The sequence below is a fragment of the Catharus ustulatus genome, chromosome 2 (assembly GCF_009819885.2).
Source record: "Catharus ustulatus isolate bCatUst1 chromosome 2, bCatUst1.pri.v2, whole genome shotgun sequence".
NCBI lineage: Eukaryota > Metazoa > Chordata > Aves > Passeriformes > Turdidae > Catharus > Catharus ustulatus.
This window is the reverse complement of record NC_046222.1, coordinates 27856491-27871208: the sequence shown is the minus strand read 5'-3', so window position 1 is coordinate 27871208 and position 14718 is coordinate 27856491. Positions and strand designations below refer to the sequence as shown.

The following is a 14718-nucleotide window of genomic DNA, read 5'->3' as shown; positions in this document are numbered from 1 at the left end:
AGGACACAGTCATGGTTCATGCTCTTGAAGTTTCTTTTCTTTGGAAGACAGCACATGGAGGATGATTCATTGAGACCTGCATCTTGCCCTAGTAGGAATTGGGACTTGTCTGGGGTACATTTGAACACAGAAATCTGGCAATGCTTTTGAGGTGCAGCCAGTAATATCTTTCATTGACATTCTGTTCATATTTAGAAACAGTTATTTGCAATTAAGTTATTTCCCGTTAAGTGCATTATATTTTAGGTGGAGTGCTTATGTAAAGGAAACTATGAAGACAGATGAAATGGGAGCAGAAGAGAATAGTCCAAGCTCCTTGTGTTGTTTGTTATGTTCTGCATGGATGTTTACATCTGTCTGTTACTTTCTCCGCAGTATTCGCAGGGCTGTGGATGAGGATGAAGAGTCAGCAGAGGAGCGTCGGGCCATGCGCAGCATCTGGATGGCTGGAATGAAGGGCTTAACTGAACGAGAAGCAGCCTCCATCATTGTGGAGGAAGCCAGGAGACTTCTGCAGCAGGATTTGGCACTGTTGGGTGTGCAGTGGAACCCAGAGTCTTCTCTCAAGACTGATACATCCTCTGTGATCAGCAGTGATTCAGAACTGGAAGACAGACTGCATAGATCAGATGGAAAGGAGTCTGCTGAGTCTTCAAGGGTGTTAAACAAAAGAGGGTGCAGAGTTCAACACTGTTATGGCTTTGGTTCTCAGATTGGAAATGTATCAAATATTAAAAAGGGATATAAAAGGCGACTGAGCAGTAGCACAGAAAACTCTGTATTTGAGAGTGAAGTCTTGGGCAGGGAACAGGCTCGAGAAGAGGAAGGCAAGGGTGATCTTGTGTACAGTGCTAGAAAACGGCCAAATGTGTGCAGAGGAAATGAAAACATAGAAGCAATTTCTCTGGTCAAAACCAAGACGGATTCCAGAACAGCAATCCGAAAGCACCTTACTGAGCAAGGAAAAACACCAACATTGAGAACAGAGTCTTCAACCTCTAAATTGATTAAAAGCACAGATACACATTTAAGTCAGACTAGGAACAAAAATACCTCTTCAAAACTGCAGGGGTCACTTCTTGAAGATTCAAATAAGCTTAGCGTAGACATACAAAAGCTGCCTGTTTTCCACACCACTATCTCTACAGATAATTTTGTTTCAAACCAAAATAATAAGGAATTTATGGAAACAGATTCTGTAACTCGTGAAGTCTCAAATTCTGTACAGATGGAGGAAGTTAAGATTGGGAAGAAAGATAAAATTGAAGGACTATTTACAGAACTTACCACCACTAATGAAGTCATGCCTACGGGGAGAACAGGTTTTCAGGCACCTGTTATGCTGAAGGGTACTCCACACACCAGTGTGGAGATACACAGTATTGTAGAAAGTAGAGGAATACCTGCTAGTGCTAGGACACAGAGAACTGACAAAACTGATGGTGAGCAGAATAAAAGGAATAAAACTCAAATAGATGTGAACTGTGCTGAGGTGAGGATTGATAAGCATTTTTGTCCTGATGAGGAGAAAACCTGCAATATTCAGATTCAGAATTGTGGCAAAAATGGGAGTGAAAAGTCCAATGGAATATTGCTACAAGCTGGAGCACTGCAGAATGGCAACAGCCATCCTAAAGATTTTCTGAAAGGGTCTTCAGTAAAATCCATAGGTGTTTGCAGTGCAGATGGTGTTCAGATTGGTCCAGCCTCTCATCTGTTTTCTTACTCTAGAGTCTTTGAAGATAGCATCCAGTTGGATACTCAAACTGAAATGATAATAAAACAGGAGGGAACAGCTGGAATCACAGGACAGCAGGGTATACAAGGTTCAGAGCTGGCAGCAATACTACAGCAGGAAATAGCAGAAAAACTAAGCGGTTTATGGACTGAGAATGATGCTGATAAAAGGCTGGCTACAGCAGCTAGGAAACTGAGCTTCCCAAGTCTTACCACAACAGGTAACATTACAAAAAACACAACTCGGCACTGTAGTAATGAAGTTTTGGAGTCTGGAGACCTTAATTTACAACCTGTAGTGAAGAAAATAGAACCTGCACCTTGCCTTAAAGAAAGCGATTTCTCAGTGACTGACTCACAACTACACAGTTTTCTGCAAGATTACCAGACCCAAAATTCAGTGGAAGAGGGGAGTGTGGCTGAAGACCTGAATAAAGCAACCTCCCGTTTTGGTAGAGAACACATTGTACAAGTAGAATGTCAACCTGTCCCTGAAACAACCCTAAATATGAGTGATAGCTTGCTGTTTGATGATAGCTTCAGTAATGTTAGTGACCTTTCAGCTGTTCACATCATGGAAGTTGATGGAAAGGACCCTGTGGCTTTGCTTTCTCCAGATGGTGTTTTGCAGAATCCAAGGCCTGTTAAGAATAAATTTGATGTCAGTGACAATCAGAAAGAATGTGAGAATCCTGCACAGTGTAACAATGTGTCTCTAGCATCCTTGGATGTAATAGCAGAAGTTTTAGACCATGGAAACTCCCTGTCTTTTCTGAAAGATGTTCCTTCTACATTTCCAGGTCAGTCAGGATTAAGAAACTCTGCCATTTGTAACAATGATCCCAGACCAAAGGATTTAGTAGGAGATCAAGGTGAAAAGCTCCAGAGAAGCCACCAAGCTTTGGAGAAGAACCCTCATCCAGCAATGTGGACTGGATGCTCGTTTGAACTAAGCCCAGGATTGCAGGATGTGTTGGACAAATGGCCTAGCCTCTCAGGCTTTGAACCAGTTTCAGCAAGTTCCAGTTTGAAAGGAGAGTTAGTTGCTCCTATTGTTAGTCAAGAACCAGATCCAGTTTTTGATTCTGACTGTTGTAAGCCAGAACCTTTGCCTACTTGCCAGGAATCAGAAAGCTCTTTAAAGGTTAAAGAAAACAAAATGGGAAACTCAGATCTTCAGAAAACAGAAAGCATAATGCTTCAGCTCAAGGGAAGCAATAGAACATCGTGTCCTGCACCAGATAGTAATAATGGGTTTATTCCTTTAACACTCCCCAAAAAGCGTTTTCCAAAAAGTTCTATTTCTATCTCTGTGAAATCTGCAAGAAAGGGACAAGTCACCTGCAAGAATGAAGGGCAGACGATTCAGCTACAGAGGAATAGTGAGGGCAATGCAGACCAGCAGGTAAAAACATTCCCGGTCAATCTTGGATGTCTAGACCCAACTGAGACAGATGAGATAAAAGATGATTCCACTATAGACCAAGGCTTTTCACTGCAGCTATCTCAGGATGTTTTTCCATTTGTTCCCTTAAGTGCTGAAAGTTTCACAATTGTTGATGTAGCAAGCGACAAAGCACTTTTCCAGACTTTTGTTGAGGAATGGAAGGAGAAAAGCAGATTCTCCATCTCAGTGGCATGTGAAAGAACAAAGTGCCTTTTGTCTCCAAAATCAACAATTGGTGGCAAATTCAAAACAGGTCAGTTTCCTGTTCCACTGTGTTATTTTCTGAACAGCATGTGGTACCTTCAGCTAAAAGCAGGCCTAGAGAAGGAAAGGATATGCAGAAAAGGAGGAAAATCACTGATATAACAGAATCATGGAATGTTTGTGATTGGAAGGGTCCTCTGGAGATTATCTAGTCCAACCCCCTTGCTAAAGCTGTTTCATGTAGAGCAGGATGCACAGGACTGTGTGCTGACAGCTTTTGAATATCTCTAGGGAAGGAGATTCCACAACCTCTCTGGGCAATCTGCTCCAGTGTTCTGTCCGTCCTCAAAGTAAATAAGGTTTTCTTCCTGTTCAGATTAAACTACCCATAAATCATCCCTTCCAGATTCTGGCCTTTTGTAGCAACCTCTTCAAGAGTTGAGATAGAAGTGTATTCCTTCCTTCCACTCTAAAAAGTGTTTCACATTTGCCTGTCAAAAATCTATTTTGATAGTTATGAAATGTTGTTGTGGCAATGTGACAACAAAGAATTTGACTGCTTAAACTTGTCGTTTTAAAGAAAGAATATGTTAAAAAAGCAGCAGCAAACTGCAGCATATGAATACTTCTCTAGGGAAAATAAGAAGCAGTATTGCAACAGCCCAGAGACTTACCTGAATTTTGCATGTGCTTATACTAAACCAAGTTTACGTTTTGAAAATATTTAAAAATATTTAACCTTGGTTCAGAGACAGTCACAGAAGGATATTCAGGTCCTCTCACATACCAACAACTAATACTTCATTGCTATCACCAAAGACCTATCAAGGAAATGCTTGACACCAACTCTCCATCCTCTACTAACACTCAGCTCCTTGGCTTTATTGAGACTCAATAATACTCAATTTTAGGCTCAACTGTATGTATTTACATTTTCAGAGTTCCAACTCTTATATATTTATTGATGCCATTTTATAATAGTAACCTAAAATTACTTCTTTAGTGAGTTCTCCTCAGTGGATGCAAGTTAAAGATGATGGATTTCCTGTCCAAGGATGCGAAGACATCTTGGTAGTTGGACTGGCAGTGTGTTGGGGTGGAAAAGATGCCTATTATATCTCTTTGCAGCAGATCCAAGACCAGACTGGTAAGTGAGCAGACAGGCTCTGCTGGGTTACTTGACACTACATCTCAAGAGAGTTTTTTCAGCAGATCAGGTTCTTGGAAGTGCTGTGATTGTCCTGACCCCAGCTCTGTTGTGTAGAGAAGTCATTTAGTAGTCTTAGGTGTTAAACACCCTTGATTGCTGTGGATAAGTCTACAGTACTGTGTATTAAGGGCAGGTGATTGGCTCGGATGCTGGACTGTGAGCAGGCATATGGCTAAAACCTTTTCTCACTCCCAGGTTCTTTTTATCTAACTTGCTTTTCCCTTTCAATCTCTTCCAATTTTTGCTCTCCAGAACAAATCTTGCACTGAAATGCTGAACATAGCCCAGTCTGTGCTGAGTGATCTTGTGACCAGGATTTGATTGCTGGCTAGCATTTGTTTGCTAGTACAGACACAGCATATTGCTTTTGGGAGCCTTGTCTGGTTTGATAAAACATGTAACGGTGCTATAGATGTATTGTTATTTGTTCGTAGGTCAACTGTAGCTTTTGTGCTTTAGGTGGTTGCATTCTAGATTTTTCTCTTGCCTTTCTTACCACGTTATGGGTTAAAATATGTTTTTTCCTTGTATTTCCTGTTTTAGAAATCAGTCTGAGTTTGGCACCACCACCTTTGGACCAAAACCTATCTGTGGCAGAGAGACTGAACCATCTGCAGCTGTTCCTGCAGAAGAAGCCCAAGAAACATCGCTCACTTATCATGTATGACTTTATTCAGCACTACAAAACTCTGCTCATGGCTTGTGGCATCTCCTTGGAAGGAAGTTTTGAGGACCCAAAGGTTTGCAGGATTAAGAAATTTCGCTTGGGTGAAACTGCTAGTTTAAATAAAACTGTGGAAAGACAGGAGTACCTTCTGGTACTTCTATTATTTTAGCTATGCATCTATCAAGAGGTTTAGGGAAATTTTCTTTCAGTGGGCAATCTAGAACAGTATTTTGAGGACATTTGCTTTGCTATTAATATTCACGGTGCCTGCAAGAATTTCAGAGGTTAGCACATTATTATTTCATACCTTACTTGGCAGGGGAAATGAAGCTAAATCTCTCTCCAGTCCCAGTAGACAGGATTTAACTCTTGTTTTGTTGCAATAAGAAACCTGGTACAGAAATGTCACAAGTCATGGTCAGGTCATTTCTTCTGAGAGCAGAAGACTGTAAGCAAAAAATTTACCCACCATGCCACTATTTTCTCAAAACAAAACAAAGTTTACATGGAATCTCAAAAAGTTTAGGTATCAGTTGTAACTCACATGAAACACTAGCTTGAGGAAAACACCTTGTTGCCTATGTTACAAAAAGCTCTGGGTGCGCAGAAAATTCTGTTGATTTTTAAAGCTTGCATTGCATATGGGCTGAACAGCTTCATGGCAATATTCAGCTCTGCAGGAAAGTAGATAAGATGTTCAACACAAGGACAAACATAAATTTTTTCATAACAAGATGTAGTTTTAGGATGAAATTGAAGAGCAGTAAAAGTATCTTTCTCTTCACTGTTCCATGTAATAATAAATAAATAATAATAAAATACTAATGTTAGTTCATTTTAGTGATACAATGAATATATACATACACCCTCTCCAACCCCATAAATACACATGTGGGTTTTTACTTTTGCTTGCATGACAGAGGCAATGTAGGAATCTGTGCTTCATCCTGTATTGACACAAGAAATTGAAATATACGTATAAATGAATTTGCTTTGAAGACAGGGGTTTACCAGGAGTAAAATATCGCGTGCAGAATTCTTGGCATTAGTCTTGTTCTGCGAAAGATAGGAGAGCTCAGCTTGGCTAATATTTTAGATCAATAGCAAGTTCTAATCTCTACAAAGTGATTTTTCAGGTTAGACATGTTTTGATTCTGATTTTTGTATTTCCTTTAAGTATTAATAAGTGAAAAGATACTTCAAGATATGTTTATTTGACAGAGGTAAAGTTTTGAAAAGTACAGAAATAACTTTTAATTCTCACTCAAGAATTAAGCTCTTCAGTGATTTAGGCCCTCCTGAAATTTTACTGAAATGATGTGACAAATTATTGCAGTTTGCCCACCAAATGAAGAAATAGAATATCCACTCTAACCTTGAATTAACCCCTGGTTAAATATTTGCATTGTGTTATGACTAAAAGGTACAAAAAATGTCTCATGGAGGTCTTCCTTTTTAAGGTTGCATGTTGGCTGCTAGATTCTGGCTCCAAGGAACATACCCTTCACAATATGGTGACCAACTTTCTCCCCAGTGAGCTGTCCCTCCTGGAAGGAGTAGGCACTGGCCAAGGGGTGCAGAGCCTGGGGCTGAGCGCCAGCAGAGACCAGTCTGGGCGGTACAGAGCAGCCATAGAGTCTGTGCTTGTCTTCAGTATCATGGACCAACTCCACAAGGAATTACAGAAGGAAAATTTGACAGGTAAAGAGACCTCCTCCCTTTGGGGGCAAAGATGGAGGGTAAATACAGCTATGCTACCACAGGCTGAATGATCAGTGCAGAAAAGAGGTGGGTTTGGAAGTTCTTACCTAAACGTATTCTGTCAAAACGTTCATTTGTTAAAAGAAAAGAGGGAAATTGGAAGCATATATATTCTAAAAAAAAAATATTAAAATATAATTCTTATATCCCAAACCTCCACTAGTTCCAGGGGTTAAGACTGTAGCAGTCTATTCTAAATCTCTAAATCAAGCAGGTTTGTACCTCCCAGGTGAGTACCCTGGCCATTCTGAGGGACTTGTGGGTCTGTCTATGATTTTTCATGTGCATTTTCAGAAGTTTTTGGATTTTCTTGTCAGAAGTAATTCCTAAAATCCTCAAATATTTTCTGAAGGAAATTTATTGCTCTTTGACCTGCTCATATAGCATGATTTGTCATGTATGCACTGTGTCCATGAAAGTCTTGTGATTGCATTGTGAATGATCCTGTATGTTTGCACTAATAATTACTGAGTGCTTGTGCTGTTTTGAAACAAGCCATCAAAAAACCCCCCAAAAATATACTGAAAATATATTTTATTGCAAGTTTACCACTTTGTTTATGATTGCTACAGTTGAACCTTAGAGCACTTTGAAAGATGTGGGTGGTGGAATTAAAGTGTATCAAGTTAGAAAGTCTTATATTAAACATGTCTGCAGTTTATAAAATGTTGATACACAAAGAGATGTGTTTTTAAAAAAAAATGACAGAAGCTGCTTTCTTAAGTACTTTTGTGACAGGAAGTTCTGAAACACGTCTTATTATGAAATATTTCTTATTCCAGAAAAAAAGTATTTAAATGAAATCTACAGTAAAAGATTTCAGTGTGTCAGAACATTTCAGTATTTTCAAAACTGAGGATTCTCCTTTTTTTTAATTTCATGAATGTGTTTATCTGCAGCTGATCTGTTTTATAAAAGATTTTCTTGGGTTTGCACTTACTACAGATGTATTTTCTAAACTGGAGATGCCCACCCATTATTGTTTGGCTCTGCTGGAGCTGAATGGCATTGGTTTCAGCACAACAGCCTGTGAAACCCAGAAACAGGTCATGCAGGCTAAACTGAGACAGATTGAGACCAAGGCATATCAGCTGGCAGGGCACAGCTTCTCCTTGACCAGCCCTGATGACATTGCAGAGGTACGTGAGGGTTGGGGTGGGAGGGGGAGAACTTCCCCAGAAGTTATCATCAAGAGGCTTTGGCTAAAATAAGAAAAAAAATTCTTCATGGGAAGAGTAAAGAAAAGAAAAAGTGCAAACCCAACTCTGCTGAGAGTTCATTTCTTCTTACACTCATTTTGAGCTTGCTACCTGCAAGAGAGGCGGTGTCTCTCCTGCTTGTTACTGATCATTCTGGTTTCTTTAGCAGAGATAAAGAAGGTAGAAGTGGAAATATGTATGTTGGAAATAAAAACCAAGTGAAAATAAGCATGTGGTTTGTACAGGACTTTGACTTCTCAAGGTCCATGAGATGATCTGATAATTAAATGACTTCTGGAGTTTTTTGGATGAGTGGTACAGGACTGGAGACACTTTTTTGCAATGCCAGTGTCCTGCACACGAGATGTGATTTAGTGTTATGTCGTCTTGAAGAACTGAGTTATACTGAAAAAGTTGCATTGTTACCCTTGCCCCTCCCTGTACAGGCATGAACAAGGAGGAAAAACTGCTTTAAACGTTTTGAATCAACTACTGTCTGCTTTTAAGAACCTTTTAAGAACTGATATTTTTTAAAGTCTAAGAAACAGATTTCTATGTAAAATAACAACTCTTTCATTCTTGAAGAATTTCACTTATATTTTTTTAATGTACGTTACATGGAATAATTAAAATAAAATTGCTGTACATGGTTTTCTCTCCATCTTCTTTAATTTCTCTATATGCTATCTTCTTGCTAAGGGGCTATACTTTATATGGAAGTAGTCAAAATCTGCAAGCAGCTATCAGTGAAAGAAATTCCACAGAAATATTCCTTCTTTGTTGCAAATCTAGAAATCTTGCTCAGTAACAGTAGTCTAAGTTAGAACTCCTGAAATAATGCTCAATTACAGTTTCACTCTGCTTCATGGAAAAGGGGAAGTAAAGTTTTGTCTGAAATGCCATTTTCTGAACTATGGAAGCTTGTATCTCACATGGAAATTTATTATGAGTCATGTAAAGTATCTTGTATAAGTTAATGCAACTTTTACCCTTCTAGTTTTCTGTCAGTGAAACTTCTGTGCTACATAAATGGGCAGGAGAAAAACTTTCTGTTCCCTTCTGCCAGTTGTGAAATCAAAGACAATAGCTGCTAAGTGGTTTATAGTGTATAATGCTACATAGAAACATAAAATGAAAAATTAAGAGCTGTATTCTCTCTGTCATCAAACGACCATACACTTAATTTTCTGGTTTTTGACAATTTGTTAGAAAACCTAATATTCTAAAAGGTATTTGTGAGCACTCTTTCTCTACCATTCATATTGTTCTGAAGCCTACTCGCTGCTAACACTTCTTTTTTTTCACTTATGTTCTTCCCACTTCCAGTCATCTGAACATTTTATTACAGTTGACTTTCAGTAATAACCGCACTTATTGGATGCCGTTAATTACCTTTTCTAAAAACATACCTCTGAATTTAAACTTAGAGTGTTCAGAAAATGAGATTTCTAGTTGCATTTTGTAGTTAATTAAAATGAGGAGGAATGATTTGGATAGCCAGGATCTTTAATCAGCTTTTTAGTTACAGTAATTTCATGATTATAAGCTGCACCATTTTGACTAAAATTTTGGTCCGAACCCAAAATGTGGCTTATAATCAGGTGCGGCTTATATATGGACGAAGAATGAAAAGTTGCTGTTTTAGTTTGAAGGACAGGTGTCTGCTGAGAAAGGCAGGAGCTTCTCTTTGAAATGGAGAATGTAAACCCCCTCCCTCCAAATTATTATAATTTTGAAATCAAGGGGCTTTCAGGCAAAGATATGGGAATTAGGAATAACAGTTCTTTACAAGGGAAATTAAAATAGAAATACAGTACTACAAAGAAACAAACTCCAAACCCTGACAAAGTCAGAGTACAACCTGACACCCTGTCAGGCAGGGTGTTGGTAGCAGTCCCATTAAATGGTGGCTGCAGTCTTCTTGCAGTGACAGATGTGATTCATTTGAAGCAGTGCTCCTGTAGAAGGTACAGTTTCCCTCCGGAGGTCCAATGGTGATGTGGAGAAATCTGGTTTTCCTCTGGAGTCCAGTGGAAAAAAGGCTACCTTAGTGTCCCAAAACCTCTGTTTTTATTTTGGTAAGAAATGTTGGGATCTTCCCCCTGACTGGAGCAACTTTTAATGGGATGAAGTAATTTTATCAGTCACACAGTGGGACTCAATGGGCCATTAGCAGAAAATGACTTTCTGGAGGAAGGATGGGTTGTGAAAAGATAAAGAACAATGCCCTGCCTGGTTTCAATTGATGGCCCATTAGCAGAATGTCTCCTGTGGAGATAAGGATCACTGTCCCCACCCTCAACAGATGGTGATAGAATAGATACCTTTTATCACACTCTGTATTGTAATGTGCGGCTTATATATGGACAAAGAACGAAAAGTTGCCAACACCCGGAAGTGTGGCTTATAATTGGTGTGGCTTATAATTGTGAAATTACTGTACCTGAAACATCTGTACTATCCTTTGACTGGAACAAGCTGTTTAAGTGCTCATTTGCTTTTGTTTTCTCCTAGATGTGCAGAAACTGATTTGACATGCTGGCCTCTTTCAGGTGTTGTTCCTGGAGCTGAAGTTGCCACAAAACGGAGATGTGAAAGTCCAAGAGAACAGGAGAACCCTGGGTTACATCAGAAGATCAACTGCTAAAGGAAACAGGGTTAGGCTAAGCAAGCAGTTCAGTACAACCAAGGTACAATAAAATCTTTTTCTAGTCTGAAAGTAAATTTTAACTGCCTTTTGCTCCTCCAGTTAGCACTGGAAATTTGAATTGGGTTCTACTTTCTCTGTTAGCAGAGTTAGTAACTGCTACTCTCCTAAAGCTTGAGTGCAGTGAGGACATGCCTATAAATAGCAGACTTCAATAACAGTAAATCAGGCAGAATCTGATTTCCCAAATCACATGCAAGACCAAAATAGCACAATAATTTTGTAAAGCCAATAGCAGAAGGATTTTTCCACATCAACTTGAAATATACTTAAATACCATGTTGGCTAAATACAGGGTTTTCTCTTCCTACTACTATCAAATCTGTATTTTTTGTTTCAGAGACTTTGTCTTCAGAATGGATAATCTGATGGCTTATCAAATTTAGTATATCAGAAGCTTGTATAATGTGAAGGTTATTGACATTCTTGCCAGTTCATAAATATTACGGATCTGTGTTAGTACCAAATGTTGCAGGCTAATGGGTCCTCTTGCGGGACAAGTGAAGTTAGCAGATATGTATGTTCATTTTTTCAGGACTCATTAATCTGTGTTGTTTTCCTAGTTTTCCCTTTTTCAGTGTAGTCTGTACTTGGAAGACAAATATTTATTTCTGGAACTCAAGTGGCAGTGAAGACATTAGGTGCAGTGGTGGTTACAGGGCAGGGAACAAGAAGCAAAGGGAGGATTTCCTGCTTTTGTGATGTGGAGGAATGAGACTGCATCTGCCTGTGGCATACAAAGAAATGTTATTTTGAGAAATGTTTGCATTCCACTCCCTTTTGAAAGTCTTGTTAGTCCCTTCATATTTCTGATTAAACTGAAAGGATTTGATTGCTAGTGATGAGCTTTGTCTTTCAAGGAACATGGTCAATGGCTTCACTTGGTATTCCTAGTCTACAGATAGGAGAGAGCAGGGAGGAAAATATGCAAGAAGATGGAGAAGCAGTAATGCTGGACCAAGAGGAGACAACGTAGGGGACCTATGGCAAGCGATGCTTTATTTCATCATTTCAGGTGGTTTATTGGTTGGTGAAGATTGAGTGATGATGAGGGTGCAGAAGTCCAAAGAGAAGTGATTGTCTTCTCATGGGTAATAAAACTGCAGCTATGTCAGGTGGTGCTTTGATTACCCAGGTATAGGTGGTATAAGTGGAGAGGATATAAATTTAATTTTAAGACAGTGACACTGGAAGCTCACTGTGAGTGAAGGAGTCACTTTTTCCTGCAAAAACATTTTAAATAAAATTTTAAAGGCTGTTGATTAGTTGTGTCCTTTTCTTCCCACAAGGATGTTTTGGAGAAATTAAAGACACTTCACCCGTTGCCAGGGCTGATACTGGAATGGAGGAGGATCAACAATACCATTGCTAAAGTGGTGTTTCCACTACAGCGGGAGAAGCGATTCAATTCTGCACTGGGAATGGAGAGGATATATCCAATTTCACAGACTCACACAGCTACAGGTGAACAAATGTGTGCAAATGCCTCTGATCTTACTGATTTTTCTGTCCTTCTGTATGTGTGTGCAGCTTTTCTAAGAGGAAAAGACAGGAAATCAGCCCTGTGCTCTGCTTCAACCAAACAAAAATACTGACATACCTGCCTTAAGAAAACAGATGGTTTAAAATAGCTTTTGTGCTCGCTGCATATATTACTATGTAAATCTCTTACTCCAGAACAGGTTCTGGTTTTGGGAGTTTCTTATTAGTGATACAGAAATGGGAAACCATCACAAGACCATTAAACACAAATTAGTTTTGCTCTTAATTTTTTTTTTTTAGTGGTTGTGTCCTCTCACTCTCTTGCCCATTGTATTTTGAAGATGCAGTCTGTGCAGCTGTATTGAGTAACTTTTGGACCCTTCCTTAGTTCTGCCCTGTCTCCCTTTCAGGTCGAGTAACCTTCACAGAGCCAAATATCCAGAATGTGCCAAGAGATTTTGAGATCGAAATGCCAACTGTGGTTGAAGAAAGCCCACCCTCCCAAGTCCATGGAAATGTTAATTCTTGTGCTGCTTTGGGGGTCAGGTGGGAAGATCTTGACAAAGCTTCTGTCTACTCTTAATGTGGTTGAGTTGTCAAATTTCTCTTTTCTGACATCACCTGTGGCTGCTGTCATGTCAGTGTGACTTGTTATTCAGCGTTTCTCTTACAGAGGAATAAATACCTAAAAATCAGTCATACATGACAGACATATTAATGCTTGCAGCATGTGGTTTCATGTAGCTATTTGCTTTCTTTTTGATGGTCTTTATGAAACCCTTCTGTGAGAATTAGCGTCACGTTCCCAGCTGCTGGATGGAATGCCTGAGTGTGAAAATAATTAAACTGAAGTTAAGATCTGATTTGACTTGTTAAGAACTACTCTGAAAGAGGATAGAATATTGTGGAAGAAGCAGAAGAAAATTCATTTGTTTTATGCTGTGTAGCTCGCTTTGTAAGGGAACAGGAGTGAACATATTTTTCATTCTTTGTTAATAATTTCATTTGTGATAGTGACCTGCAGAAACTGCCAGGTAACAGAAGATTTCTAAATTTGATTTCTCATAACCAAATACCCTGTTTTCTGTGATTCTACAATTCTACTTTGACAGCATTACATAACAGTGCCGAAACAGTTGTGTGGAAGTCTATGAAACACAAGGGTCAATCTTTTAGCATCTTCCTTGTGAGCTTTGAGGCTTCCTGCTTTGTGGTGCTCTCTGCCCTTTCAGTTTCTCTTTCCATTCAGGTTCTTGTCCCAGTTGTGTCACCTGAGAAACTTTTCTAAGCTTTTTTCCCCACAGCAAGATGTGAGACATTTGAGAAGGTTTTTACTTTTTCTCTCTGGCGCCTGCTAAACACCATGTATTTAACACCCTTGGGAAGGGAACTCAGGAGAAGAAGGATCTTGTTCATCTCTCCTCAGAAGAACCAGGCATAGCCATGGAGACAGGAATGTCATTCTGAGATAAAGCTGTGGCAGTGCTCAGGCTTGCAGCAGCTTTTCAGGATGGCTGGGGAGTGTGCTATTTCTTGAAAGTCTTCCCCATAGAGAAGAACCCATCAAAGGACTGGAGTGCCTGCCAGACTTTGAGATGTCAGTTTCTCAGCTTGACTTTTCCTACATGTTCCTACATGTTCCTACATTCCTTAGTTAAGCAGCCGCTGTGTTAGGAAGATGGACAATCCTAAAGGCACAGAAATAGGCGCTGGCACAAAAGAAATTGCCATCCAGTCAAGTCTGATTGGCCTTCCTCAGTTTGGTCCAAACTATTATCTTACTAACTGCTATTGCTGCTCTTTCCTCCTGTTGTAAGAAACTTCTGACCAAAGTAGTGCAGCTAAATTAGGTTATGGTATACAGCCCTTACACATTTAACTAAGCTGAGAACCTACGCTGAACAGTGTGATTTTCTGCAGTAGCCAGACACGTAATTGTCCCTCACTTTTATTTATTTTGAAAATTTATTTCTGTGATTTTTGTGCTTTCATCTCATTGATCGCTACCATTCCTGAAAAGCCAATATTTAAGAAGAAAAGGAAATGCACAAGGGAGAGCATTATGTTTTTTCTGTGCTCTGCTGAAAGTAGTCTTGATCTCAGAGATATCTTTTCATTTTGATAAAGAATTCATTCAGATCCTGATCCAGACATCAAGGACTTATAAAGGCTTTTTGCCTTCCAGTGAAGAGCCCACTGGACTGTCTGGTAGACTGGTGGTGATGGGAGAATGTGATCTGAATCACATCAGCATGTCAGAGCTGTGAACTGGTCAGTGGATGTGCTCATGGATACAATTCCATC

General features: G+C 39.4%; 1 protein-coding gene across 6 annotated transcripts in view; it reads left to right on the top strand.

Moving 5' to 3' along the window:
- The window catches only part of POLQ (DNA polymerase theta), a 75389-nt gene that overhangs the window by 31006 nt on the left and 29665 nt on the right, over positions 1–14718 (top strand). For 5 of the 6 annotated variants that reach the window (XR_006163160.1, XM_033086933.1, XM_042780192.1 and 2 more), the window contains 8 exons: positions 376–3437; positions 4392–4535; positions 5142–5338; positions 6726–6966; positions 7972–8165; positions 10778–10915; positions 12222–12396; positions 12825–12960. Coding sequence is in view for 5 of the 6 variants with exons in the window: in XM_033086933.1 (XP_032942824.1) it covers positions 376–3437; positions 4392–4535; positions 5142–5338; positions 6726–6966; positions 7972–8165; positions 10778–10915; positions 12222–12396; positions 12825–12960 (4287 nt within the window). In the remaining variant the exon portion in view is untranslated. Of the gene's footprint in view, positions 1–375; positions 3438–4391; positions 4536–5141; positions 5339–6725; positions 6967–7971; positions 8166–10777; positions 10916–12221; positions 12397–12824; positions 12961–14718 lie in introns of those variants that run through there. The other variant, XM_042780194.1, reaches the window with a different exon arrangement.